Raw genomic sequence first — 25,587 nt, forward strand, 5'->3', positions numbered from 1 at the left:
ACATTTGAAAATACAAGATTACCATCACAAACCTTGCTTTGTTTTCTATGTAATGTCTATTTGCATTCATTCCGCCACACAGAGGCATGGATGCCGAGGGCTTCGGGGAGCTGCTGCAACAGGCCAAGCAGCTGGCTGCAGAGACAGAGGCCGTGTCAGAGCTGCCGCACGTAGAGAGGAACCTTCAGGAGATCCAACAGGCAGGGGAGAGGCTTCGATCACGCACCCTCACCCGCACCACGCAGGATGCTGCCGACGTAAAAGCGTAAGGAATTTGCCCTCAATTAAACTCGTGTAGCCAAACGGCGTAACGTCCTTTGACATTCTTTGATGTGATGCGTTTGTAGCCTTTTACGACATATTTTTCAGCGTTGCTTTTCTACTTAATACTCCTGTCTGATAGGTTAATTTGAACTTTGCTCACTGACACCAGATCCAGTCTTCATTGAGCTGTGCAACAATGTCTATTTCACCCTCTAGTGGACAACAGGCAAAATGACAGGTCTTTTACTCTCACTATCAGTCATCGCAGACAATTTCTCTGTCCCTACCTCAGGTCTATACTCCTCGGTTCCAGAGGTTTGGATATCTTCCACATTTCGCAGCGACTGGAGAGTTTAAGTGCAGCTACTACCTTTGAGCCACTGGAGCCAGTTAAAGACACTGACATACAGGTAGGATTCAATTAAGAGGCTGTGAGTCCACTTCGCTCTAAAGCTAAGTACACATGTAGAGCCCGAACATGTTGAGTGGAAAAAACAATGGGAATGTAGTTATTGTGTGTGGTGTACTTGAGGGAGACGGTAACCCACAGAGTGATACCTGCACTGACTATCGGAAGTCTCCTGCTCCAAACCAGATGTCTGTCACAGTACCAAGAATGAGAGGCAGCATGGAGCCACAGGGAATCCAGACAGACAGAAAATACAGTTTATTGTGGCTCAAATTCAGCCCTATTAGTACGTGTGTGCTAGGGCTGCACAATATTTTGTTTGATCATCGTCATCTCGATGTGCGCATGCACGATAGTCAACCTCGCAAAGGCGCTGACGATGTAGGGGGAAAAGAACTCTGGTACCCAACATGCACTGCACGCATCAGTCTACCAATCACAATTGTACTTTGAAAAGTGCTCACAAAACATTCTCGAAACAAGAGGCAAAACTTTCTTGCTTCATCTAATTAGTCACTCCCAGCAGCTCTTTACTGTAAAACTGTCACCTAAAACATAATTAAACAGCGAACGTCTGCTAACCTAAGTGCTAGCATACGGTGATAAGAAAAGCTAGAGATGCTAATAAGATTAGCACCGATGTTACACTTTACAGTACATTATAACCGTTCAAACAACACACGTAGCAGTCCTGAGATGTGGTGACGTCACCGGGGACGTCCAAGGAGAGCTTGGGGTAATGGTCACATACTTTTAAGAAGGCTTGCAAGCAGATAATATAACTCGCTAGCTAATGCTAGCACTACGTCAACATGCTGGCGTTCTGTCGATTTATGCTCCAGCGGAGGTCACTAACTGGCGGGCCGCGGTCCGGGTCCGGCGTCCAGACCCAGAAGCAGTCCCGTACGGACCCACACCGTAGCCCAAAAAAAAGAATGTTGATGAGTCAAGACTGATGGGGGGGCTTTGATTTTAAGTGGCGCAGCATTACAACTTACAGGCTTTACGGTAGTGACAAACCGTAACGACCAATCACATATGAGTTCGGCCACCCTCTTCGGCCGATCAAGTCAGCATCTCAGGCCGTAATCACTCACTGCGCACAGACCAGACAAAGACGAGACGAGACGAGAAACGTAGCAGGGGAGAGAAGAGTTCTGAAATGCAGTCCTACATTTGTTTTCACTTGATTGGGCAGCTGTGGATCAGTTGGTAGAGCAGGTTGTCCAGTGACCGATTGGTCGCCGTTTCGAATCCCGGCTCCAAATGTCCGCATGGTGAAGTGTCCTTGGGCAAGATCCTGAACCCTAATTTGCTCCTGGGCCTGGCATCGCCTTGCATGGCAGTAGCCGCTCATTGGTGTGTGAATGTGGGGCTGTGTAAGGCGCTTTGGGCCCTGTGATTGTGTAGATGAAGCGCTATATGCAGTCCCTTCCCAAAGAAAGTGAGTGTTGAGAGGAAGAAGCAGTTGATGTGGATTAAATTAAATCTCGAACTTGTAGAAAAATTGGAATTTTCATGTCGTCGATTTTCAAAGCAGTACGAGCATAGTACTTGTACAATATGTATCGACAAACAGCATAGATGTCAGACTTAAACCATGTCACATATGGTACTAATTTTGGACTGTTAGGAATAAAACAGTAGAAAAAATAGATTTTGATAGAAGGGCGTCCTTTAAAGCACCATCGCTCAGCAAATTTAGCTCCATGAGCAGAGAGGATTTTAATCAGTCAGTGCACAAATCTGTGAGCCTCTTGTCCTCCTCCAGTCAATTAAAGATAATTCTGTGGGATGTGACATGTTTTTTTGGCATTTGAGTTTGATGGCAAACCATGTATCTCCCCCCCCCCCAAATCCCCTCCAAGACTGTTCTTTTCTCTGATCAAACAGCAGCTGTCATTCTCCCAGATCTTTCTTTTCTTTTGTTGGGAACACCTGCATGAATCGGTCCAAACAGTATTTTTTTGGTTTGTTTTCAGTTCTCAGACGAGTATTGTCGTCCTTGGAGATGCACACATGGACAAAAGTGTTGGTACGCCTCTGTTAATGGAAGCAAAACCCACAGTGGTCACAGAAATAATGTGAATCTGACAAAAGTAATGATAAATAAACACTTTATGAAAATTAACCAGTGACAATTAGACATTGCTTTTGAATTGTGGTGCAATAGAATTATTTATATCTTACATATTTATATTATATACCCGCGGCACGGTGGCCGACTGGTTCTGAGGACCTGGGTTCCTCTGTGTGGAGTTTGCATCTTGTCCCGTGCCTGTGTGGGTTTTCTCTTAAGTACTCCAGTTTCCTCCCACATCCCAAAAACATGCATGGAAGCTTTATTGAAGACTCTAAATTGCCCGTAGGTGTGAATGTGAGTGCGCCAGCAACCCTAGTGAGGATAAGCAGTACGGAAAATGGATGGATGGATTATACACCCAAGAATGGCTAAGAGCAAAGCGGTGGCCTATTCTGAAGTGATCTTCTATCAGAATCAGAATCATCTTTATTTGCCAAGTATGTCGAAAAACACACAAGGAATTTGAGCCCTGATCTAAATACTATTGAACATCTGTTGAAGTAGCTGAAACATGCCATCTGGAGAAAGCATCCTTCAAACCTTCACTCCTCTCTGATTCAATTTCACTCTTCTCCTTAAGTGTTTTTTCATCCCCATTCCCATCTTTCGCTCCTCTTGTGGCACCGGATGTAAGTTAGCCTGGGTGCTTCTGACCGACTGATTGACCAGTAGTGCACTTAGCTTTTGGCAGCATCGGAGTACACACAGACAAGCACACACAAAATCTAATTGACTAGAATAATTTCTTTTGTGTGGAGGCAAACCACGACTTCACATTAGCAACTAGATCCTAGGAAGGTTGTTAGCACAAGTGTTAGCATTGTATAACAATGTTTGCTCTGTAAGTCATTGTCGTGGTATTTTATGAAGCATGGAACAGATGCAGGGCACGTGTCGTTGATGACACAGTATACATTGCCTTGAAAAAGCATTTATACCCCTTTTAACATTTTGTGACCTTACAATCACAACCTCACATGTATTTTGTGGGGATTTTATGTGACTGACCAACACAAAGCAGCACATAATTGTGAAGTGAAAAGAAATTGATGTACACTTTTCACAATTTTACGAGAATATAAGTCTGAAAAGTGTGGTGTGCATTTGTATTCAGCCCCCTGTACTCTGATACCCCTAAATACAATCCAGTGCAATCAATTGCCTTCAGAAGTCACCTCATTAGCATATAGAGTCCACATGTATAATTTATTCGCAGTATAAATACACTTTTGTGTGAAGTGTTGATCCGTTGATCAGTGATTTGTTAGAGAACACTAGTGAACAACAGCATCATGACGATAAAGGAACTCACCGTAAAAAACAAAATGTGACAGAATCGATGGGGTATTATCAAGAGGAAAATGAGGGTCACCAGACCCACCAACAAAGAAGAAATGACAGCAAGCATCAAGGAAATCTGGGCTTCGATAACTCCCAGGCTGATTGCCTCAATGTCACGGCGCATCGAGGCAGTGATTAAAACAAAGGGATTCCCGACCAAGTATTGAAGATGTACATATAGTTTTGAAAGTACTACAATAACTGAGAAGTAAATAGTCATTTCTTCACAGTATTGAATTTCTGTTTTTTTTTTAGCTGGAAGCCCAAATTATTTGAAAATAAACACATTTGAAATTGTTTAAATTGTGGATCCTGATTGTATAATCTATGAAAGTTTAACTTTTTGAATTGAATTATGGAAATAAAGAAACTTTTCCATGATATTAATTTTTTTTGGAAAGGGTCTGTAAGTCGTGCACTCCACAAATTTGGGCTTTATGGAAGAGTGGCAAAAAGAAAGCCATTGTTGAAAGAGAGGCACTAGAAGTCCCATTTGCAGTTTGCCACAAGCCGTGTAGGGGACACTGCAAACATGTGGAAGGTGTCTTGGGTCAGATGAGACCAAAGTTGAATTTTTTTCGCCTAAATGCAAAATGCTGTGTGTGGCAGAAAACTAATACTGCTCATCACCCTGAACACACCATACCCACTGTGAAACATGGTGGTGGCAATATAATGCTGTGGGGATGTTTTTCTTCAGCAGGGACAGGAAACTGGTCAGACTTAATGGGAAAATGGATGGAGCTAAATACAAGGCAACCCTAGAAGAAAACCTGTTGGAGGCTGCTAAAGACAAGGAGATTAATCTTCCAGCAAGACAATTAGCCTAAACAAAGCTAGAGCTACAATTGAATGGTTTAGAGCAAATAATATTTGTGTTACAATTGCCCCGTCAAAGTCCAGACCTAAATCCTAGTGAGCATCTGTGATAAGACTTGAAACTTGACCGTTCACAGGTGCTCTCCATCCAATCTGTCTGAGTTTAAACTATTTGGCAAAGAACAATGGGCAAATATTTCAGTGTCTACATGTGCAAACCTGGTAGAGACATACCCCAAAAGACTTACAGCTGTAATTGCAGCGAAAGTTGGCTTTACAAAGTATTGACGCAGGGGGGCTAAATACAAAAATGCATCCCACCTTTTTCAGATTTGTATTTTCTTAAAACATTGAAAACTGTGGGTCATTTTCATTCCACTTTACAATTCTGTGCTACTTTGTGTTTGTCGATCACAAAAAAATCTCAATTTAAAAAATGAAGTTTCTTGTTGTAAGGTGGTAAAATTGAAAAAGGTTCTAGGGTTATGAATACGTTTTCAAGGCACTGCATTCTGTGTACAATATGAGTTATAACTGCACAATTCAATGACATCCAACAAGTTCTGTATCAAAGAGCTTCCTTCACACTTTGTACCTGGGCCACTGTCACCCTAACATCATCAACTTCTTTTTAACTGTTGGCATGGATATTTAAAGAAATGTGCCGTATTGATGAAAAGGAACGTACAAATTAACAGGATGTTTTTTTTTTTGTTTGTTTGTTTTTTTTGCGTCCTGTTCGGCTGTTAGGTCTAGCAGAAAGGAGCATCTGTATCCCTTTTATGCCGGAGCAGTTTTACTATGTCACAGTGGACTTTTTAAGCTGCCGCTGTGGTTTCTTAGTGTTTTAATAGATATTTATTGAGAATCAGTCGATATATAGTCGAACCGAACAAGGTTTCTAGAGGGGTGTGAGAAAAGAAGACCACAAAAGACAAAGCACTAACTGTAAACAAGATGAGGAAAGTAAATCATTATATACCTAGAACAATGACACATTAGATATGAGTGTCGTATGGGGCAGTCGTGCTACACCCTGTGAAGGAAGGACAGGACAGGACAAGATAGGACAGGACTGGACAGGACAGGAGGCGACGGGGGATGGTTAACACACGACGAGAGTCATCTATCAGTGCTGTATATGTACATTTTTACTAAATATTAGATATAGCCGGATTGTCTCGGTCACAGGTGGGCAAAGTACAGTCAAGGGGCCACATACTTAACAGAAACAATACAATTAAGTAAACAAGTTGCTTTTTTTATTTTACTTTGTCATTTGAGCATCCGTGGTTTGTGTGACTCTTTGTGATGGTGTTGTCTTTATAATTGTTGAGTTGACCATGCCTGGCCTATCAATTAATTTAGGTGGCGGAAAAATTAAAGAAAGCCTACAGAAGATGGCCTTTTTGTCATGTCTTATGAATTATCCTACTGAAACTTTATAGAGAAAAAAAAAAGCACACTAACAGAACAGATAGGTAGCCGAGTCGAAGGAACTGTGCAAGAAGCTCTTCAAATTCAGTTTTCAAGCCCAATGTAACAAAAGAAGGTTGAACCTGATTCCTGTTGAGAAAAATGTAACTGCATTAACATGGAGACGAGTGCCTGTCTGTTCAGTGTGCTTGCTGAATTGTTAGCAGCCTGTTCAGACAGTAAATAATTGCTCCCTTTTCTGGTTACTGCTAGTGAAATCCTTTATACATCAAGAAATACAAGCCACACATCAATCTTGTTGATAGGAATGTATGATATGAAGTGGGGGGCAGGAGGGAATCAATGCCCTGCCGATCCGTTGCCTTGTGTCAGCTAGGATGGGCTCCGTAATAGCAGTATAAGGTGGTGGATGGGTTAGCCTTAGACAAGTGATACTTTAACTGTCATCGAGGTGAATGTAAACACTGCCTGTGTCTGCGCATGTTTGTGTGCAATTTCGACCTAGTATGTGAGGCATGAGTGAGCTAATACATGCTTCTGTGGTTCCAGTGCAACACGCATCAACACAGCAAGGGAATTGCTTTGTAAATTGTTAACGTTTGAGTGAACACAAATTACAAAGGAATTTACTGAAGAAAGCTGTGGAGTTTCATGGTCCCAGACTGAAGGTTTAATAGTCGGCTACATGCGTATATGTACAGTATGTTTCTGAGAAGTATTATGTTTCAGCGGCGAAATTCTGGTTTAACAGAAACATTTGATTTCCGTCAAATACTTCCTCTGCTTAGATCTTATTTTTAATCATTCTGATGTTCATTGAAAATGCAGCCGGACAGAAAAGGGTTTTAGGACAAAGGGACAGAACGGACGAGGGAATAGGGGTGTAAACCAGAGCAGAACAATAGTCAGTCTAGATATTTGATGACAAGTAACTTTACAAAGTCAAATCGTATTCTTCTTTGTGGATGTGGGAAATGAGCAAGGCAGTGCTACTGATGATTGGTGCGGTGGGATGCTTTTATAGTGTCTAAACACTTTTAAGAACATGTAAGTTGATATCTTAATACAACCTGTGTTGTTATTATTAGTGGTCCCAGCAGAAGCAATTCAAGCCTATAGCGTGTCTATGGAACTCATTAGTGAATGAACACCATATCACATGCATGTTAGTCAACTGGTGTACGGAGTTGCTGCACATCGAAGACGGGTGGTCCTGCTTAAGGTGCACTGCTTCCCCTTTCTGAAACTCAGGATGGTGGACCAGAATTTTCTCAAAGCCGCCCACAAGTTGCTCTCCGTGACCTCACCAAAGTCCTCCCACGCTGGAGTTTTTGCCTCGGCAACCAACAAAGCTGAATTGCGCCTGGCCTGTTGGTACCCCCTTTTCAGTTTGGTGGAATCCCTCACTGCCAGTGTCCAGTTGAGGGTTCACGTGTGTGGGTAATACCACCTTATGGCGACAACTTCGATCGGCCGCCTCAACAATGGAGGCTTGGAACGTGGCCCACTTGGACTCCAATGTCCCCCACCTCACTCGGGACATTGTTGAAGTTTTGCCAGAGGTGGGAGTTGAAACTCCAGACAGGTGACGCTGTCAGACGTTCGAAGCGGCTAGATTTACAAACGCTATGAGACAGAAATTCTGGTGAAAACCCATTTGTCATGGATTAGTTGCTTTTGCTGCTTTGTTCTCCATGCCCTCGAGTCATGCCCCTAGTGGCAAAGGAGGAAACGAAAGTGTAACAAAGAAAAACGAGGAACTCTGGAGCACCCCAAAAATGAATATAATAGTGAAACATAAGGCGTGGAATGCTGAGAGCATTGCTGATGGGGGGGGGGGGGGGCAAATGACATCCAACTGCTATTGATTGCATCTCCGTGGCCTCTTCTCACTTTTCCCGTTTCCATCTTGGTCTCTCACCATGCTCGTGTCCATTTTTTATTTTTTTAAATTTTTTTTACAGTTTATATTTTGTCTTTTTTCTCATTTACATCCTCTCCTTTCCTCTGCCCCCCGCCACCTCCACCCCCATCGTCTTTTTACATACCCACTCATCCTTCAGCAGTGATGGCAGCAGATCCAGTTGGCTGAGCACAGAGCGTCTGCAGCGCTACATGAACACGGCTACACAGGATGCGTGTGTGTGTGTCTGTCTGTGTGTGAGCAGTGTTGGATAAGTGTGTCAGTGACGGGCGGTTACTTGTACCCACACTCTTCCTGGGATTATGAATGAATGAATTTGCATGTGCGGCACGTGCAGCTCGCTATTCTAGCTTGTGCTGGCTCGCACACGACGACTGCAGCTATGTCATATGCCGCTGTGAATGAGTGTGACTACAAGTGGTGTGTAGAGTAACATGTTAGCTTTGTGTGCTCCCCCCACCCAACTCTCCCCACCAATGTGTCTCCGAAGCCCTTCATTAACTAAACATGACCCTTAAGAGCACGATTAGCCTCATTTCAAGACAGGATGTCGGAAGCCATCAACCGAGGAGGGAAAAATCCATTACTATAATTGCATTGAGGAAGGAGAGGGGATGGAACGAAAGGATGCATAGATGGATGAAAAATAAATAAAATGAGTGGGATGGAGGAAGGTGGGAGGCGGAGGGCTGTCAGCAATGTTTAGATGAAGTGAGGGAGTACGTGAACGAGAGTAATGATATGTGGCTGTGGGAGGGGGGAGTCAGCTGATGGTATGAACAGATACCCTTTACGAATCCATAGTTCCTTCCCATGCATCCCCCCTGTGTCTGCCTCCACAGTTGGTATGGCCCTCTGACAATAAAACCACCTCCAGTGAGTCTTGATTTGGCACTTGCACTCACTTCTTTGGGGTTCATAGTCAGTGGCCTGGTTTCAGATAGGAAAGGGCTGCAGGCGCACTGCCATGCTGGCCATACAGGGCAAGGGGAACACGCCCCAGAATGGCGGCCACTGTCACCGCTGCCGCCTCCCTGACACGGAACACCATGGAGGGATGGAGAAACCGAAGTGCAAAGCAGGTCTTTCCTGTTCTGTCAAAGCCCGGAAACCTGGGCACAGACAAAGAATATATATGTATGTATATACATATATATATATATATATATATATATATATATATATATATATATATTTTTTTAAATTATTATTCTGTGTTCACACGTCCTCTTTTCTGCCAGGCAGCCACTGAGCATGAGTGAGTATTACCCACACACATGAATCTCTGCACACACTATTAGACCGGTATCTGTTTTGTCTCTAACACTTCTCACCTGTCTGTCTTCCTTGCTCTTTTCTATGCTTATATTATTGATCACTGGCAAATGCAATATAACGTGAAAGTACTTAAAATGTAATTAATTGAAAATGTTAATTAAAATAAGATTAGCATATGTGCTTACATGTGGTGTATGCATGTGTAGTGTGTTGTTTTTTCTTTTTTTTTCTTCTCCATACGCGCACACGCAGGGCACTGGTCAGCTCTTTGTGTCATGGCAAGTGAGGGCAAAAATGCCATGCACTCAGAATATGCTGCCCACCCTTATTTTCTCTCAAACACTCTTCGCGTGCCGTACTCCTATATTGAATATCCCTGTAACACACTTCGTGACAAAGTGACAAATTTCCCTGCAAATGCAGAAAGGCCGCATTCAGTTGCAGACCAACTATCGAAGAAAGACGGCCCGCATGAGCCGGCGCAGTGAACCAGCCCATGTGTCCATGTTAACATACATGTGAGACCAGACATGCGTCACTCACCAAACGTGCATGGCGATACAATAGCCACTTTTCCCCTCCAATTAAGAAAAAATGTTGACATTTACAAATCTTGTTAGGGTAAATTAAGACAATGTTAGAAACTGCTTTATTTTTCCATTGATTTAAAGACCATCCACACTCAGTTTGACCTATGTAATGTTCTTACACACTTAAGCTACGCATTTATCTTTTTCCCTGTGGTTGTGCTGTTGAAGCTTCAGGGCTTTTATGGTCAACTGGCTGCAAATGTTCATTGTGGTTAGTAGGTCTTTGAGGATGCACAATGTAAGGGTGGGGCTTCCAGAAAACATACATCCTTCGCTACGCTACACACCATGTCGACCGTTTGAAAATTTGCGTAGATTTTTCTTCGTTTTCCTTTTTTCTGTGATTTAACTTGATCTCTATTCTGCTTTGCACTGGCTTTATTTGACAGTTTGCGCTTGAACGTGTGGAAGAATTGAAGCATCAGCAGTCAACTGCTCAGGCTGAGGAACATGTCGCTCTCAGCCGTCATGTACTGACCAAATTGTACATATTAGTTCCTCGTCATTGTTTCCCAGATTGTTCTAAAATGAATTTCCTACTACCCACACATGAAACATGATCCCTAAATAGGAAAAGATTTGTATGTCAGACCAATGGTCTTTTTGGCCACCCCAAAGGGCTACATTATCAAAATACATTTGGCACCAAAAAATGTCTTCTCGGCGTATTCTTTGGCAGAGTGAATTGTGCTGACATCAAAAACACTGCACCGAAAAATCATTCTGGTTGCAGTTCATTTGAGGCAAGAATGCGGCAGAGATACTACTGTGTTTCTCAACGTGTCACTACTGTTTAAGATTCTGGCCGAATGAGCAGCTCTTCTCGCACCGCCTGTTTTGCAAAGACATATAATTTCTCCTCCCCTTCAGATATAATAATTAGACAGAGTGGCCCGGTGGACGACTGGTTAGCACATCTGCCTCACAGTTCTGAGGACCGGGATGCACTCGGCCCCGCCTATGTGGAGTTTGCATGTTCTCCCCATGCCTGTATGAGTTTTCTCCGGGTACTTCGGTTTCCTCCCACATCCCAGAAACATGCACGGTAGGTTGATTGAAGACTCTAAATTGCCCAGAGAGAAAATGGTTGGATGGATAATTAGATAGCTGCCAGAGACAAAGATGATGATCGGAATGATCTATATTCATTATTATACAGGCTGGCTCACTGACGTGTATTACATCTTTATCAGCAGGGTAAATGCACAGGCTCTTGTTTTTTTTAAGCAAGTTAAAATTGTCTAGACGCTATTACTATTGCTTTTTCACCAACATGGCAGGTCAGACCTCTCATATTGTAGCCATGGTTAGCTTCTCGAAAAAATAGCAATACGTAGTTGTAGATAACCGCAGTGTACTGTTACTCAGACAATGTTAGTGTATTTAAAAAAAAAAAAAAAAAAATCTCTGCATACAGAAGATGATGGCTCAAATGTATTGGGCTGCAAGGACCTATAAAACCCAGATGTTTGCTGATGGGAAAACGAATTATGTTAAAATTAATTAGACATGAAAAACATAGTTGCAAGACCTCTAGTATTAGTAATAGCTAAAAATCTTAATTGTAAACTTTGTAATATGATGGTGAACGTGTTGACCAGATCCCTCTGCATCATGAGGATTACATTTAGTTTTTGACAATCTGGTCAGTGATGGTAAAATTGCATGTATTCTCAGTTTCAGGGGGAAAAGGAAGACTTGGAAATACTGTATACGCCAAAGAATGTATGTGACTAATGGTCGGAAAATGAACCAGCAGGTGGCTTTTATACGGTACACAAGAGAGGTGATGAGGGAGGAAATAGGAGGCCAAGAGTGCTCACTTCTCTGTAAGCGAGCATCCTCTCTTGTTGGCTCCAAGAATAGCTGTCGCATCCTTCTTTGCAACTAAGATGATCCTGTCCGCCGTCGAGCAAATAGCACCAAAATGGCATAATTATTGAATAGATGAGCTATTATCTGACAGCGGCAGCATGAAAGGCTCTTCCATCAGGTCAGAAGGCATTCAGTTACAGTACATAAATTCAGAAAAGTACAACCTTCCTCAGGGCATTTAATGAGAAGTACCAATTTTTGTCCCTGTTGCAGATGCATTGATCTCAATGGCTGCAAAACCGTGAAAGAATAAAAGCGAATCCAATTACAAATCTCCTGGGCATCTCTGTCTTTGTCTCCTCAGTCAATATTGACATATTTGTTCATTTATCTAGTACATTATCTTTAGATTACTCATTGTATTTAAATTGTAAGGCAACACTGGAGCTTATTCAGTGTACTATCATGTTTCTGTTTAACCTCTATAAGATAAGCACTTTGTCCTAAATGATAAAATACAACATTTAGAAGATGGCAAATCTGAGTTTTATGTCATGTTTAGTAACGACTAACAGCAATTATGCTCATTTGTGGCTTCCGAGCAAGGTCTTCAGTGACTCGATTTCCTAGAAAGACATCGTTTTTAGATGTCTGATATATACAAGAATCATTCCTTTAAGTCCCATTAAATTGTGATGAGTAAGGGGTTAGATCACTTTCAAATGAGTCGTCAGATTGTCATTCTTTTGATGTAATTGTGAGTCAAAACAGGCATTCGACTAAAGTTCCTTGACATGGGGAAAAAAAATACATAATCTATTATTTCAAAATATTTTAATTGAACATGAGAATCGCTTTCAGAATGTTCTGAACTCATGTTTCCATGCTAGTGTATTTTATGCGTAAGTATTGTGTTGAGCTGAACAATGCTGCCTTAGTCGCTTTAAGCTACGGATAATCAACAATCAATTCCACACCGTTGACAGAATTGTTATTTTGCACATCGCCAAAAGTTATTTTGTGTGTGCATGGTAAAATGACCATACTTTATATTAGTACAGCCTACAGGCTCCATAATGGGAAAAAAAATCACCTTAGATATACATACAAGATGTTCTGCCTCAGCATTTGTTTTAGTTTTTTCTTCATGTAACACAGCCAATGTTCCATTGACTTGAAAGAGGGCTATGTACATCAGCTACCTGCCATTTTGATGGTATCTCAAAATGAGCGCTCCATATGCTCGTCTGCGGTCACTGACTTTCCTTCAGCGTTTTCCGATTGCAGCCTCATACTCATCTTCATGCAGCATTTGTTACATAAGAGCCTCTTGCAAATGAACACTCTTGCGATTGCTAAGTGTGTCTTTAAAACACATCAAGTTGGATGAGAGTACAGGTTTTGCAGGGAGAGCCGCACGAGAGGGAGGGAAGTTTTGCTGCGGAAGCCATTTTGCGAAGATCTCAAAATGGAGTCTGTGCTGATTGCTGTCTCATTGCAAAATGGCGCGTGGAGAATTAGTACAGCTCAAAGTGCAAACATTTGCAGTTTCAGCTGTGTGAAATAGCAACTGTACGTTTCACTAATCCCGACACATGCTTGATAAGCGGCTTCTTGTCTCCCGCAGAGTAAATGTCTGTTACATTTCTCCCTGTAGGACTCTTCACATTTTTTTTTTTTTTTTTTTTTTTATCATCATTTTGTCCAGCCAAGCTAAGATGTCATCCTCTCTTTTTCTCTTCCCCTCTCCACTTGCCTTGCCCTCTTCTGCTGTCTTCCTGTTTTTGCACAGGGCTTCTTGAAGAACGAGAGGGACAACGCCCTGCTGTCCGCCATCGAGGAATCTCGCCGAAGGGTCAGTGCCATGCCTCAAGTGTCTGATCTCTGCTTGGGTCTTTGAGTTGCGTGACAGAGCAAAGTGGGAGTTTAGATAACACACCTCGGAAATTAGCAGGGCTAAATGATCTTAGATGATGAGATGTTATCATGACAAAATGGCTTCGGAAATTAGAAGTTACTTCAGTTTTAACGTGATTAAGTGCAGTTTTTGTCCCGTATTGCCTGGGTTGAAAAGGCTGCGTTTTGTTTTGTTTTTTTTCTTCGACATGAAGTTAAGAAAATCTGAAAACACGCATGCTTTTTTTTCCTCACGTGTTTTGGCTGTGATCTAAATGGTGCAAATCTTTAGGGAATGGGTTTGAAATGGCTTCCCTGATGAGCAGATCTAATAGCCCCAGCCTTTAATTAGTTGTTGTTCCCATTATCTCCCAGTTCCCTGTGGGAGCAGGAAAGACTTATGTGAAGGGTTGCTCTAAAGACTTATAAAGAGAGCTTTTATTACATCTCCCTCCAGATGTCTACATCCTGAACCCCAATGTAAAAGAGAGAGAGTCTTTCTGTGTCCCACAGGTTCATGACAGAATACAATGCTCACAACGCTTTCACTATTGGCTTAAATATTCAGTTTATCAAAACAGCTTTATAAAATATTCATTTGATATCGACAATGTTCACAATTTAAGCAAGGTTTGAAGCACCCTTGAAAAGTATTCTAGCAATAATATCCTAAGTAGCCCAAAAAAGTTCTCTGGTGGTTTAGTTCCAGAGACATTCACACTAAATTAGCACAAATTTTGTGTTGCATTGGCGTATTGCTGCAGCGATGTACTCAAATGTATAAAAAAAAGAGCTGAGAGATCCAAGTAGTGACCAATTTAACTCGGTAAATGGGGACTCCAGTCCAGATTGGTATCTCCCTGGGCTGGAGATGGAAAGGATTTAATTATCTAATGTTCCCATTATCTCACGTTGAGTCTCTGTGGAGGGTTAAAATAGACGAGTCCTGATGGGGTTTCACAAGCTCTACTTGAGTCTAGAGCTAGCTATTGACATCCTTTACTGAGTGTATGCGAAATGGTTTACATGTGGAGTGATCTTGTACAGGAATATCGACATCTTTCATAGCAGACTCGGTATCACACTCGCACAAATTGTACTTGCAAAATGATCATATAAATACAGGTCTATTGTTTGGATCCGGTATGGCACAGTTTTGTGTGATTCGACAGATATGAATGTACACTTTAAATGAAGCAAAGTCTGCTACAGACATTTCTGCTGGCTGAAGAGTACCATCGTGAGTCCATGCTGGTGCAGTGGGAGCAGGTGAAGCAAAGAGTGTTGCACACTCTTCTCGGAGCAGGAGAGGATGCCCTTGACTTCAGTCAAGACGTGGAGGTACAAGACTCCCACCGCAAAGCTTAAGCAGCCTTCACATTTACGGCAAGACAATGTAATAAATAGGAAATTTGCCATTACTGTTCACATAGAGGACAATTGTTGTTGCTGTTTCGCAGAGCACAATGCTGCAGGTCGAATTCCTTTTCTTTTGTATCCGTAGACCAGTTTATTTGAGCTACTGTCTATCATGAAAAAGAAACATTCCCCAAAATAGAATGCCACCTCCACCTCTTGCTTTTAAATCATCAAGACAAAAGGATATGTCTATTTTTGGTCTATTTTACCCGTTTGAACACAGGTTTCCGACTTTCTCAAATGTTTAATATAGCATCTTAAAAAAAAAACATCAAATATTTTTTTGCTCTCAATATGTCAAATCTGGTAGCACATTTCTTAGCTTGTATTACCTTTTTACAGTAGCTATGTTTGATCCATTTCGTTCAAACAATTTACACAAGTATAAGTTTAAAATGTTTTCTTGTTTTTTTTTTTTGTATCGGGGGGGGGGGGGGGTCTTGGTATCAATCTCGACAGGAAAAAGAATTGCGTTATAGTACATCTTCAATGTTGAAACAAAACAGCAGCTGGTTCATATTCACCTGCGTGCTGTACCAGCAACAGAATTACAAGCGGTGCTTAAACTGCCCAACAGGCTGAAGAATTTTTCACTTTTAGAAATGAATAAAAACAGCAATAACAAAACAAAAAGTTCAATGTACATCCATCACCTTGGCAGTATAGCAACAGAAAATGTGCATATAGCATACATTAAAAAGATTTTGTACTTGTGTGCGTCGTATTCAGATGGTTGCTGCTGTTTTTGTTGTAGCCCAGCTTTGTGAGTGAAATAACAGCACCAGGAAGGAGTGCTTTGGACAGCGTGGAGGTGGCATATGGGCGTCAGGTGAGTCAATCCAATGGCAGTTAGGGAGGGAGCTGGTGGTGTTAGAAAACATTCTTTCGTTCATCTTTGGGTCACGATGACAGAACTGGAAACTATATTATGTATCTTTATGTTCTCTAGAGAATATTTTAAAATGACCTAAATTAGCCTTTTAACAGTAATCAGTACCTTTTTTTTTTTAAACTTACACATATTTATTTTGAGAAAAGCATTTATTTTTTTACTTTCTAAAATTTTGGTGCCTGTGTACACACAATCCTAACACATTAGGATTTTTATTTTTTATTTTACCTTTATACAACATTACAGTGGATTTGAAATAAAACCAGCAAGACGTGATTAAGAGTTTTCATAAAAATATGGTATTCACCATTTACGAATATTAGTCATTTATTGTGTTTGGATAAAGTGATCAAATTTCAAATATAGCCATAAACTGTATATTCTTTTAACTTGTAGGCTATTAATATCAGGAGGAATTTGTTGTAGCCATTCCATCATCTCCTCATATTCTAATAAATAAATTCATCTGAATTCAAGCATAAAGTGGATCAAATTAAATTGCACGCATGCCTGATCATCAAATACAAATGAGGTCACAGGAAGACAGATCAAACGTATTGATTGATTGGGCAGCAGAGGAGGATTGTGGGTAAATTGTCTCTCCCATTGCTTACCCTCACTTGTTATCCACTGTGACCTTCCCTCTGTCTGTCATGATCCACGTCCTCGCACGATGTGTCGGCACATTGCTTGCAGCATCATTTGTCTCGTTTTTGTCATCTTTTTTGACGACCTCTTCAGTATTATAATTGTCTTTTTGCTGTTTTTTGTTGTGAACCATTTCACTCGATGGTCATAATGTTTTGCTTTTAGTCGGGAAACTGAAGATGGAACGGTAGGCTTTTTTAAATGTCAATAAAATATTATTACTGCACATTTTCCTGTCTGCTGGGGGCGTAATCTCTGTTTTATTTGTTTGTTTATAACTGCCACTTCCTCCTAGATCTACATTTTTAACGAGAAGCTTGTGAATGGTCACATTCAGCCAAATCTGGGGGATTTATGTGCATCTGTAGCAGAAAGCTTGGACGATAAGGTAATATCATTACATGTAACTGCAAATATGACTCTTCTTTTGCACTTCTGTATGTAGGTGTTTCTCATTAACGACCATCCACCCTCTAGAATGTGTCAGACTTGTGGCTGATGGTGAAACAGATGACTGATGTTTTGCTGGTTCCTGCCAAAGAGACACTGAAGAGTCGCACTTCAGTTGAGATGCAAATGGCATTTGTGCGGCAGGCGCTCGGTTTCCTTGAGAACAGGTAAACGCCCGGATTCAAATCTTCCTTTAGTTGAGGAAATTAAAGTGATCCCCTAAGCAGAAATCTGTGTTTTGTTTCTAAATATATTAAATATGTCTGGAGATAAGTGCTGAAAACCCATGCAAATTTGAATTGTTGAGCTATAGCTTAAGCATCTTTTTCACCTTTTGTCCTTATTTTGTGAGCAGGGCTAAAACACGGGGGCTAGGGCATAGCCTTTCTAGTGAGAGTTCCCTCCCCCACTATATAAGGACAAAGTGACCATGTTTCGTTTGGCTATGCTGCTTAGTTGTGAGTTAGCTGTGCTTAACTTCCATAACAAGGCCCATTTACCACTCCAGCGCGTAGTTGGCAAGCTCATGATGGCTGCAACCCGAAAATGCATCTTCTCTGGATGCCTCAATTTACAGAACAGTTCGGTGATGTTATTTAAGCGCCCCCAAAAAGCGATGGATTGACTTTTTGCAGACTTGCGAGCTGAACATCAACACCACCACCCGACTGTGTAGTGTGCATTTTACGATGGGTAGTTTTGTAAACTTTCACCAGCGACAACATGGCTTTGTGGGTAACGTTGATACTAGTGAATGGGTCAGTGCCCACGGTCTTAACTGTCGTCAGGTGCCGTGTTCGGCTGTGACATTATGTCACCAACAACGAGGGTACCGTAATTTCTCGTGTATAATGTGCATCCCCCTTCCCAAAAAATGTCAAAAGTCAATGGTACGCATTATGCATAGGTATAGGGGGAAATGGAAAAAAACTTTCCCATTTTAAAAATGTATGCCATCATCTAGGGGTTATGAAAAAGCTGTACTCTTTCATTCCAATATGCCACTGCCACCTAGAAGTTATGAGAAAGGTGTAGCCTAAACTTACATTCCAATATGACGGGTACGTATGACTGCATATGTACAGTTTTGCTCATAAGTTTACATACCCTAGCAGAATTTGTGAAATATTGTTTTTTTTTTAAAATACGACTGATGACTGAACAAGACCCATCATTAATTTCTTTATGGTTATGTTTTGTTTGATGATGATGCGATTCTGAAATGCTTGACAGTTTAATTTGAATCCCATTGAAATCATACATGGGGCGGTGGGGGGAGACTCGCCGTCGCTGTCGTCATAGGCTGTTTCGTACTCTTTGAACGCTGGCAGCTAGATCCATTCCACACATCCACACACACGCATGTAATTTCTGAATATTACCCCGCGGAGGACTAATGCGAGTGCCAGACCAGAAAAAACACTTCTGCTGCTTCTGCTGTTAAGAAGTAACGGTACTTTTACTCCGTTACAATGATCTACATGTCGCTCGCTAATTTTATTTTTCAATTATTGCTTACTTATCAACTATTTTGTGTGTGACACTACGACTTCGATTTCCGCATTGGCCGCTGTTTTCGTCAATCCACTTAAAGCGCTAGTGACGTTTTAAGTCTAGTCCACCAATCAAACAACACAAAGTCACATGACCTCACACATCGTCTTCCATTGGGCTTCCTGGGCATAGGTATCAACACTAGATAAGCCAGCCTGGCTGATTGTCCTGCCTACGTGGCAGCCATGTTGGGAAGGTCGCCGTTACCATGAAGGCAATGGCGCGCTACTCGTGTTTACATTTAGACGAACAAAAACATCAGCTTTCATGTATTATATAGGTCTGGTACTGTCTGCCCAAACGTGGATATTTCAGCTCACTTCTAACTTGAGAAAACACCGTGCAGTAAATTGCAGTTTTTTTGTTGTAGTTTTGACTCTGCATACACACACACGCAGCAATATCATAATTTGCACATTCATATTTTATTTTGCAATTATTTTTTTTTTATTGATGTTCATGCTGTGGTTAAAACAAATCAGAAGTTACTATTTACTCTGTACTTTGAGTAATTATTTCACTGTACCTTTTACTCAAGTAATTTTTTGGAGGACAACTTTTGACTTTTACTTGAGTCACATTATTGTCAAGTAACTGTACTTTTACTTGAGTAAAATGTTTGGCTACTCTACCTACCTCTGGAGCGGACCTCCTCTATTGTTACTGTTACGTTTAAGCAAAATGTTTTTCTCATCAGATCAGCCAGTGTCGTATTTCCACTGGTCTTTTGTATTGGTTGTGGTCCCAGCGGAACCGCGAACCACACGTAACATCGGTGACAAGAGTTGATCCACTTATTACATCTTGTATTAATCAGGAAACGCAGCTACAATGATCTAATTAGTTTACGGATGTTAATGTCCAATGTATTACGCGACGGAGCGACGTTAGGGATTATTTCACAGCACAGAATGAACTAACTTCAAACTCAGAGATGGACAATAAAAACAGAATAATATTGTACTTAATATTTTCCTGGAGAATGCATTTGGGATTAGCCTTTGAAGTTGGTAATAGTGAGAAATGAAGTGAAAATTTTAATATGCAGTTGACTAAGTTACTGTGGGTTGTCGCCGATCTTACAGTTATAAAAATTACACCATGGTGACTGTGTTCGGGAACCTTCATCAGGCCCAACTCGGAGGGGTGCCGGGAACGTACCAACTTGTCCGCAGCTTTCTCAACATCAAGTTACCAGGGCCCCTGCCTGGCATGCAGGTAACCAATGCTTTCGATGTACTGTACTATACATATTCCTATCATTGCTCGAATTCATTGATTGTGTTTTGCAAAATTACAAAAGAAAAAAGGATGCAACTCGAGTTTGCACCGAGGTCTGAGTTCATTTTAATCACTGGTGACGTTCTAATAAATGGGAATAGACTATCTTTGTTCCATTGTGTTAGCTGTAACATGTCTGCTCATACAACAGGATGGTGAGATAGAGGGCCACCCAGTTTGGGCTGTGATCTACTACTGTCTACGTTGTGGAGACCTGAACGCAGCCATGCACGTAATCAACCGAGTGCAGCACCAGCTAGGAGACTTCAAGACCTGGTTCCAGGAGTATGCAAACAGCCCAGACAGACGGTGAGAAGTGTGTTTGTTGTTGTTGTTGTTGTTGTTGTTTTTTCCCTCGTTTACACATGATCGAATACTCTTCTTAGTCTTCCATCTGTTTTGTCTTCCATCGTTTAGCCTTTCCCCAACTTCGGAGAACAAGCTTCGTCTCCACTACCGCAGAGTGCTGAGGAACAGTGCCGATCCTTACAAGCGAGCCGTTTACTGCCTCATTGGGAAATGTGACATCAGCGATAACCATGGAGAAGTGGCAGACAAGACTGAAGACTATCTATGGTTTAAGGTAATGTATGTCTGCTTTGTCTCTTTGTTGGACTATTCGCTGCTCCCAATGTAAGGACCTTTTTAATGCAGGTATTGATCTGCTTCCTGAGTTGTTATCTACTGTCATCTGAATTATGGTTGCATAATTCTTTTTCCCTGCAGTTGAATCAGGTCTGTTTCGATGATGATTGCAGCAGCTCCCCTCAGGACAGACTGACCTTGCCCCAGCTACAGAAACAACTCCTGGAGGATTACGGTATGTACAGTAACTGTCACAGTTTCTCACAGAGCTACAGGTCAACTGTAAAGCTTTATTTCCTTTGCTGCAATTTTTATTTTACACCATTGTACTAAAAGGCAGTAAAATCTGTGATTGCAAACATAATCTTTGTTTTTGTCTGATTGCTGATGATTTGGATGGATATCATTTAATTATAATAATGTCTTCGGGCAGTATCCAATCTAAAAATGATTACAAAACCAAATGTCAATGAAATGTACTACATTGTACTACCCAACAGTACCCATAAGACTGCTGTTTGACAAGAAGCCACAAAGACCTGTGACGACGAGGCGAAGCAAATCCGGACTCCTTCGTCATTCTAAACGGGGAAAAAAATGAGTTAATTAGTTAATGGAAAAGTGGACGAGAATCTGAAATCACTTTAAATGACTTTAAAGTAGTAACTGTAGAAACTGAGTTGCTCATCGTTTCAGACGTATCATCAGTTCCGAGTTTGTCCATTAAAGCTACAGTCAAACAGCTATTTTGTGCAATATGCTTCTTGTAAGTGTAAAAATGTACATGTACGAAGAAGAAATGTAATTGTCTTCTTTTGCATGCTATTTATATTACATATTTATATTTTCTGTATCCACAATGATGCAAATTTCCCCCATTATTACAAATATTTATTAATATTAATACTATACTTTTAACCTGCCCATGTTCGGAAGTGACTTGTGCGGTGACGTACTAATTCATTTCCGGTTCAGACGTGACGTCCTGTATGGCGTCCTGTGTGGATGTGTCTTAATTGTCCTGTTGTTATGTTGGTCACTCTCTGCGAAAACGCGGTTCCAGCCAGACCTATGTTACAAGTGTATTGTTTCACCAAATCACTTATTTCGATGTTTTGCGACTGCTTGTAACGATAGCGTAGCAATTAGCATGGCTTCACCTAGCCACTCCTCGTCCTCCCTTCGTGACACTTTTGTAAGAAGCATGGTAATAAGTGTAGCTTATTTGCTACCATGGAGGTGATGATCAGTGACTTATAATGCATTGACACCGGACGCAAAGAGAACTCTCGCCTCGAGGGCTTTGCAGCCGGGGGGTGTAGTAAAATAGCCTGCACCAAGCAGCTGTTCAATGTGGAAGCGACGGTAATGTCAGATGCCCCCCCCCCATCATCCAGAACAATCAACGTTCAGTGATTTCCACAACAACATACGGACGTTCCGTAACAATTGGCTGCTCTGCAAATTTCCAGCCCGCATGTAAATGTGCTATCTCAAGGTGGTGTGTTAGGCCACCTCTGTGTTCGCAGTAATTGGAACCACTTTGTTTTCATTCTTTATGGTTAAAAGTCATTCCAATTTCTTATGAAACATTCCTAAACTTGTTTGAAAAGGAACTAACTATGTACCTGTGACATGAAAAAAAAATTACAGCAGGCCCTGTGGTCCACAGTTTTCTTCCCTGGCTGTCTATGCACAATGATCCTGCTGCATTCTGATAAAACTGTAGGCTGCGCTCAGTCACCCTCATCCTCTCTCGTGTCGCCTCTCCCACCCTCTCTGCGCAGCAGAAAGTGCAGCCTCAAGCCCCATTCTGTTTTCGCTCGGTGCCTCGGCTCCCTCAGTTGCCTGGCACCGTGTTTCCCGTTGTCCTCCATCTTGCTCAACAGCGGGACACGAAGCCCAGAGCTTTCGCTTTCGTTCCGTTTCTGCCAGCACTCACCCGCCTCACTTGGCCTCTTCCTGTCGTTCTTTCACTGCATCCTGCTCTGTCCTCCTCTGTTATCCCTCCTTTTTGTTGTTGTTGTTTCGCCATCATCCTCCCGCTGATTTTCTTCCCCCTTTTTTACACCCCCCGCTTGTACATTTGCTCTTTCTCAAACATCCACACTCTTTATCTTTCTTCCCACTGCTCTCTATGTCTCTCTTGCGGTCTCACTCTCTTTCTATTTCTCTCACTCTTCTCTCTCATATGCTCAGTGCTTTTTGAACTAAAGCGCTGCCATTCTGAGATAAGGCTATAAAATGGCTGACACAGTCCACCTTGCTCTACTCTTCAAACTTGGAGGGAGCAAGAGGATTAGGCGTTATAATTAAAAAGTAAACTTGATGACGAAGTACCTGTGCATTATAGAATATTTTCAAAAGTCTTCTACTTCCATGTGAGTTGTCATAGTCAAACTGTCCGAAGGTGAAATATTAGATCTCTGAAGTATAGCTCATACTGTTCATGTGGAACAAATTAGACATTCCTTTGTGTTTGGGTAAATTTAAAGCCTTGATACATTGAATTGCATTTTTATTGTTACCATTGTGAGCTTCAATGTGCAGTTAATGGATGCACATGCAGTGTTTGATAGAACCAGGCTCAGCGGCGACGTTCCTCTGTGCTGATTACAAGTGATATGGAACCAGCATGCCACTTAGATTATTGTAATGTATGAAAGCTGAAGCCGCCAGTGCACTCACACTGCTGCCTTTTCTGTTATATACCGCATTTTTCTAGTAGCTATTTACCAGTGCTATTTTCAATTCGTCCATTTTCCATACTGGTTGTCTTCATTTGTGTCGTTGGTGAGTTGGAGCATTTTGGGTGAGTGGCAGGGTACACCCTGGACTGGTCGACAATCACCGAACATTTCTATGTACATTATTTAGTCATTTAATCATACATGTAAGTCACTGATAGTGCAGTATTGTGGTTTACTCACCTGCCTTCCATGCAGGCAGAGTGGGTTTGATTCCCACTCAGTGTTGCTTTGAATGCGAGTGTGAGTGGTTGTCTGTCATATGTGACCTGTTACTGATTGGCGACCAGTCCGGGATGTAGTCTGCCTTTTGCCCGAAATCAGCTTGGATAGGAGGACAAGTGGCATAGAAAATGGATGGAATATTATTTTTCCTTGTGAATTTTTTAAAATATGTGTTATATATGTAGATTATTTAATATAAACATGTTTTTACAAATCAAGGCCTCCAACAATAATTATGTACAATAGTCATCTGGTCCCTTTGCCGAGTAAAGTCGAGTAAATGAATGCCCCTGGCCACTATATGAGGAAATATGACAGTTGTCATTTGTTTGTCACGTTTCAGCAAGTTAAAAGAAGCTGTAATTTTAGAAATTCAATGACATTTTTATTTTGTAATGTGAATTACAGAAGTATATAAGACTAGGTTTTAACATGGTTGAGGAAAACTCATTTCGGTGTGTATTTAAATAAGATGCTGTTTCTTTATTTTGAAGAACTCTGTTGTCATCCAACAGGGGAGTCCCATTTCTCTGCGAGCCAGCAGCCCTTCCTGTATTTCCAGGTCTTATTCCTGACTGCTCAGTTTGAGGCCGCCGTGGCATTCTTGTTTCGGGTTGAGAGACTTCGTAGTCATGCCGTACACGTGGCGTTGGTGCTGTATGAGCTACGGCTGTTGCTGAAGTCCTCTGGCCAAAGTGCTCAGCTTCGTGAGTACAGGAACACACAAATGGACGAGGGAAAGACGACTTGGTTTTTAAAATGGCGTCTCTGCGCAGTGAGTCAAGAGCCCGGTGACCCTCTCACTGTGCGGCGCCTCAACTTCATCCGCCTGCTCATGCTTTACACTCGCAAATTCGAGTCCACGGATCCACGGGAAGCCCTGCAGTACTTCTACTTTTTACGGTAATTTTACTCCAATTGTTTTTTTTTTTAAAGCAATTTTTTTTTTCCCCAAAAATGTTTTCTAATGCTTACAATGTGTATCTTCAGAAATGAGAAGGACAGCCAGGGAGAAAACATGTTCATGCGATGTGTCAGTGAACTTGTTATTGAGAGTCGAGAGGTGAGTGACCTTATTTCTTTCCGACACCTTTTGGTCATCTAAATATGAACATACGGTACGGAAAGTATTCAGACCACCTTAAATGTTTCACTCTTTGTTATATTGCAGCCATTTAAAATCATTTAAGTTCATATTTTTCCTCATTAATGTACACACAGCAAGCCATATTGACAGAAAAAAACTAAATTGTTGAAATTTTAGCAGATTTATAATAAAAGAAAAACTGAAATATCACACAGCCATAAGTATTCAGACCCTTTGCTGTGACACTATTTTAGATTTAACTCGGGTGCTGTCCATTTCTTCTGATCATCCTTGAGATGGTTCTACACCTTCATCGGAGTCCAGCTGTGTTTGATGATACTGATTGGACTTGTTTAGGAAAGCCACACACCTGTCTATACAAGCCCTTCCAGCTCCCAGTGCATGTCAGAGCAAATGAGAATCATGCGGTCAAAGGAACTGCCTGAAGAGCTCACAGAATTGTGGCAAGGCACAGGTCCGTCCAAGGTTACAATAAGCTTCCTAAGAGCACAGTGGCCTCCATAATCCTTAAATGGAAGATGTTTGGGACGACGAGGATCCTTCCGAGAGCTGGCCGTCTGGCCGAACTGAGCAATCGGGGGAGAAGAGCTTTGGTGAGAGAGGTAAACAAGAACCCAAAGATCACTGTGGCTGAGCTCCAAAGAGGCATTTGGGAGATGGGAGAAAGTTCTAGAACGTCAACCATCACTGCAGCCCTCCACCAGTCGGGGCTTTATGGCAGAGTGGCCCGACGGAAGGAAGCCTCTCTCTCCTCAGTGCAAGACACATGAAAGCCCGCATGGAGTTTGCTAAAACAAAACACCTGGAGGACTCCCAAGATGC

General features: G+C 41.7%; 1 protein-coding gene across 4 annotated transcripts in view; it reads left to right on the forward strand.

Moving 5' to 3' along the window:
• The window catches only part of nup93 (nucleoporin 93), a 31,460-nt gene that overhangs the window by 2,502 nt on the left and 3,371 nt on the right, over window positions 1-25,587 (forward strand). For 3 of the 4 annotated variants that reach the window (XM_061676286.1, XM_061676287.1, XM_061676285.1), the window contains exons 2-15: window positions 83-265; window positions 557-674; window positions 13,753-13,815; window positions 15,069-15,197; window positions 16,030-16,104; window positions 17,111-17,203; window positions 17,293-17,432; window positions 19,905-20,037; window positions 20,252-20,409; window positions 20,518-20,683; window positions 20,827-20,920; window positions 24,173-24,364; window positions 24,434-24,560; window positions 24,648-24,720. In XM_061676286.1, coding sequence (XP_061532270.1) covers window positions 87-265; window positions 557-674; window positions 13,753-13,815; window positions 15,069-15,197; window positions 16,030-16,104; window positions 17,111-17,203; window positions 17,293-17,432; window positions 19,905-20,037; window positions 20,252-20,409; window positions 20,518-20,683; window positions 20,827-20,920; window positions 24,173-24,364; window positions 24,434-24,560; window positions 24,648-24,720 — 1,740 coding nt within the window. In that variant the 5' untranslated portion in view covers window positions 83-86. Of the gene's footprint in view, window positions 1-82; window positions 266-556; window positions 675-9,187; window positions 9,415-9,518; window positions 9,536-13,752; window positions 13,816-15,068; window positions 15,198-16,029; window positions 16,105-17,110; window positions 17,204-17,292; window positions 17,433-19,904; window positions 20,038-20,251; window positions 20,410-20,517; window positions 20,684-20,826; window positions 20,921-24,172; window positions 24,365-24,433; window positions 24,561-24,647; window positions 24,721-25,587 lie in introns of those variants that run through there. The other variant, XM_061676288.1, reaches the window with a different exon arrangement.

This window comes from Phycodurus eques, chromosome 5, assembly GCF_024500275.1.
Source record: "Phycodurus eques isolate BA_2022a chromosome 5, UOR_Pequ_1.1, whole genome shotgun sequence".
NCBI lineage: Eukaryota > Metazoa > Chordata > Actinopteri > Syngnathiformes > Syngnathidae > Phycodurus > Phycodurus eques.